At 57.8% G+C, this 3,017-nt stretch overlaps 1 protein-coding gene across 1 annotated transcript; it reads right to left on the reverse strand.

Annotated features, from left to right (window-relative positions):
- Positions 1–1,601: 1,601 nt before the first annotated feature.
- On the reverse strand, positions 1,602–2,669 carry LOC113941321 (gastrula zinc finger protein XlCGF49.1-like). The gene is made up of 2 exons (XM_027632484.1): positions 2,629–2,669; positions 1,602–2,440 (listed from the first exon to the last, which is right to left on the reverse strand). The coding sequence occupies exons 1-2, from the start codon at positions 2,648–2,650 to the stop codon at positions 1,686–1,688; spliced, it is 777 nt and encodes a 258-aa protein (XP_027488285.1). The 5' UTR covers positions 2,651–2,669; the 3' UTR covers positions 1,602–1,685.
- Between the last annotated feature and the right edge of the window lie 348 nt (positions 2,670–3,017).

Below are 3,017 nucleotides of genomic sequence, written 5' to 3' on the forward strand. Positions count from 1 at the left end.
GCCTCCAAAGTGCTGCCAGGTGCTCCCAGTATGATCCCCGTTGCCCCAGTTCTGGTCCCACGGAATCCAGTCGGGGTCTCGGTGTATCCCAGTGTCCCCCCTGTCCCCCCACCCCGGTGTCACCCCCTTTTCTCTCCCCACAGAGCTCCTGAGCCGCCGGTGGCCGCAGCCCCTTCCCAGGGCCTCGGGCCCAGCCTGGACCCCCCCGTCCCATGAGGATTTTGGGGGGGTCGTGTGTCCCCCCCTCCCCTGCTGTCACTCTGCCTCTGCCCGGCTGCTCCCAGTGATCCCAGTAAAGCTTCCCAGTTCTCCCCAGTCCTGGTTATTGGGGGGTACTGGGGAAGGAGCTTGAGGAAATCCCAAGGAGTGGAGCCAAGTCTGGGGGGGCAGAACCAGCCCAGGATGGATCAGGAATTGGGACCCCTCTCTGTCCCCTCAGTGTCAACCCACTCTGGAGGGGCTTGGAGAGGGAACCTGCCCCTCAATAAACCACCCAGCTCACACCAAAGCGTGCTGGGAACTTCCCCAAAACCCCCACACAGCCCCTCAAGGAGCCCCAAACACACTCAAAGCCCACCCAGGACCCCACCCAGCCCATTTTCTGGGGGGAACTTCTCTGGGTACTGGTGGTGCTGGGAGCCCCCCCGGCTGCGGGCGAGGAGTTCTCGGGTGAGTGGGGGGTGGGAAGGGGAGATCGGTGGGAAAAGGGGGGTCAGAGGGGATAAAGGGGTGGTGGGACCCCAAACTGAGTGGGAGGGGAGTGGAACCACCCAAAAGTGGAGGGGGAGGAGCACTGAGGTTTGGGGGGTGATGGGAAACAGGTGGGAGAGGTCAGAAGAGTGGGGAAAGCGCAGGGTGGGACCCCCAAACTGAGCATGAGGGGGCTGGGGAGTGGGGGGTGATTTGGAAGGGGTAGGAGAGAGGGGAAAAAAGTGGGGGTTGGGACCCCCAGAGTGATCCTGGGGGGAGCTGGGGAATGAGGGGACCACAGAAAAGTGGGAGGAACAGGGAGAAGGGTGGAAAAGGGGGGGTGGTCTGGAGGGTCCAACAGTCCCATGGGGGTCTTTGGGCACCAGATTTTGGGAAAGGGGGGTGGCCCCCCTGAGCTCCCAACTTCCTGTGGGGTGCTGGGGACTGTTGGATCCAATCTCAGCCTTTGATCATGCCAACACTTTCAGTTTAGAGGAATTACAGAGGTGTGACTGAACTTTTGTCCCTGAAATTTTATTAATGGTAAAACAGATCCATGGATAGAAATGAATTTATTAAGGGTTATAAGTAATCAGACAAAAGACCTTCATCAGAATTATTTACTGCACAATAGAAACACTAAAACTACCAGGAGTACAGGATAAGATAGGACAGTGCTCTACACTAAAGTAATTGTTGAAGCATTTCTACTGAGGCTGTCACAAAAGCAATAATTCTCAAATAGAGATGGATGGAATTTCCCCAGACCAATGCTCATGGGGAGATCTCTGCTCTCAACCTCCAGGACTGACCACCCAAGAAGGGTTCTGTTGAAAGAAGCTGCCCCTGGGAAAGGGGGACTGGCCCTTTGTGGTGGAAAGGGATGGACTGACAGTCACAGGACTCCAGGGGTTGCCTCAGCATCAGGGGGTTCATTCGGGGTGAAAGCAGCGGTCGAAGCTCTTCCTGCAGTCGGGGCATTCATAGGGTTTCCCTTACTGGTGGGTCCGTTGGTGTTTGGTCAAGGTAGAGCTGTGGGGGAAGGTCTTCCCACACTCCCCACACTTGTAGGGCCTCTCCCCGGTGTGGATGCGCCGGTGGGTGATGAGGGTGAAGTTCCGACTGAAGCCCTTCCCGCAGTCGGTGCAGCGGAACGGCCTCTCATCCGTGTGCGTCTGCTCATGCCTGAGGAGATGTGAGCTGGTCTGAAACCTCTTCCCACATTCTCTACATGTGTAGGGCCATTCCCCACTGTGGATGTGCTGGTGGGTGCGGAGGCTGGAGCTTTGGTTGAAGCTCTTCCCACATTCCCCACACGTGTAGGGCCGTTCCCCAGTGTGGATGCGTTGGTGGGTGCAGAGGTTGGAGCTTTGGTTGAAGCTCTTCCCACATTCCCCACAGGTGTAGGGGCGTTCCCCAGTGTGGATGTGCTGGTGTCGGAGAAAGTGGGTGCTTTTCCTGAAACTCTTCCCACATTCCAAGCACCTGAAGGGCTTCTCCCTGTTGGGAGGCTGCTCAGGGTCCACCAGCTCAGAGCTCCCCCTCAAGCTCCAGCCGCCTTCCCGGCACAGGCTGGCTCTTTCCTCCTCAGAGCACCCTGGGATGGCTTTGGAGCCCCTCCTGCGGGGGGATCTCCGGCCCTTTTCCTCCCCGCTGCCTTCCTGCGCCGGGGAGCCCTTCAAAACAGCCTCTCCCACCAGGGTCTCACGGGGGGATTTGTCCTCCGGGCTCTCCGTCCTCAGCTCGGGGCCTGGGGCAGGAAGCAAGAAGGACAGGGAGGGGATTTGCCTCCGGCCCACAGGGAAGGCCAAGGACATCCCCCCAACTCCGGCCCCGGCAGGACGGCGGCGGCAGCGGGGTTGTCCTGCAGCCGGGGCCATGCTCGGCTGACAGAGCCAGCACAACACCCGCCCAAAGGGCCACTGACTTCCTCCTCACCTGCCTGGGGGGCCCGAGGCATCTTCCTCTTCCTCGCAGCCTCCTCCTCCATCCGCCCAAGCTTTGGGAAGGACAAATCCTGATGGGGGGAAAACAAGGGCTGAGCGCGTTGGCTTGGGGGTTCCTCCTGCCCAAGTCCATCTCTAGAACTCACTGGGTATCCTGTGTCCATAAAAACCTCCAAAACACCAAGATTCAGCCCAGAAAAACTTAAACCACCAAGATTCAGGCAAAACACCCCTCAGAAATAGCAACAAGACTCTCGCCACCCAAAACTGTAAAAAGTTAAGATTCAGCCAAAAAATACTCCAAAATATGAAGATTCAGCCCAAAAAAAGGTGATGATGGGGACTGAATTTAACCCTCCAGCAGGAAAGTCGTTTGATTTC

The sequence above is a fragment of the Corapipo altera genome, unplaced genomic scaffold, assembly GCF_003945725.1.
Source record: "Corapipo altera isolate COAL_440 unplaced genomic scaffold, ASM394572v1 58133, whole genome shotgun sequence".
In the NCBI taxonomy this organism is placed as follows: domain Eukaryota; kingdom Metazoa; phylum Chordata; class Aves; order Passeriformes; family Pipridae; genus Corapipo; species Corapipo altera.

Excerpts from the sequence above, each read along its gene's own strand:
- LOC113941321 (XM_027632484.1), bottom strand. The coding sequence starts at position 2,650 with ATGCCTCGGGCCCCCCAGGCAG. Across the intron at positions 2,441-2,628 it reads GCCTCGGGCCCCCCAGGCAG|GCCCCGAGCTGAGGACGGAG; the intron begins GTGAGGAGGAAG and ends TTCCTGCCCCAG.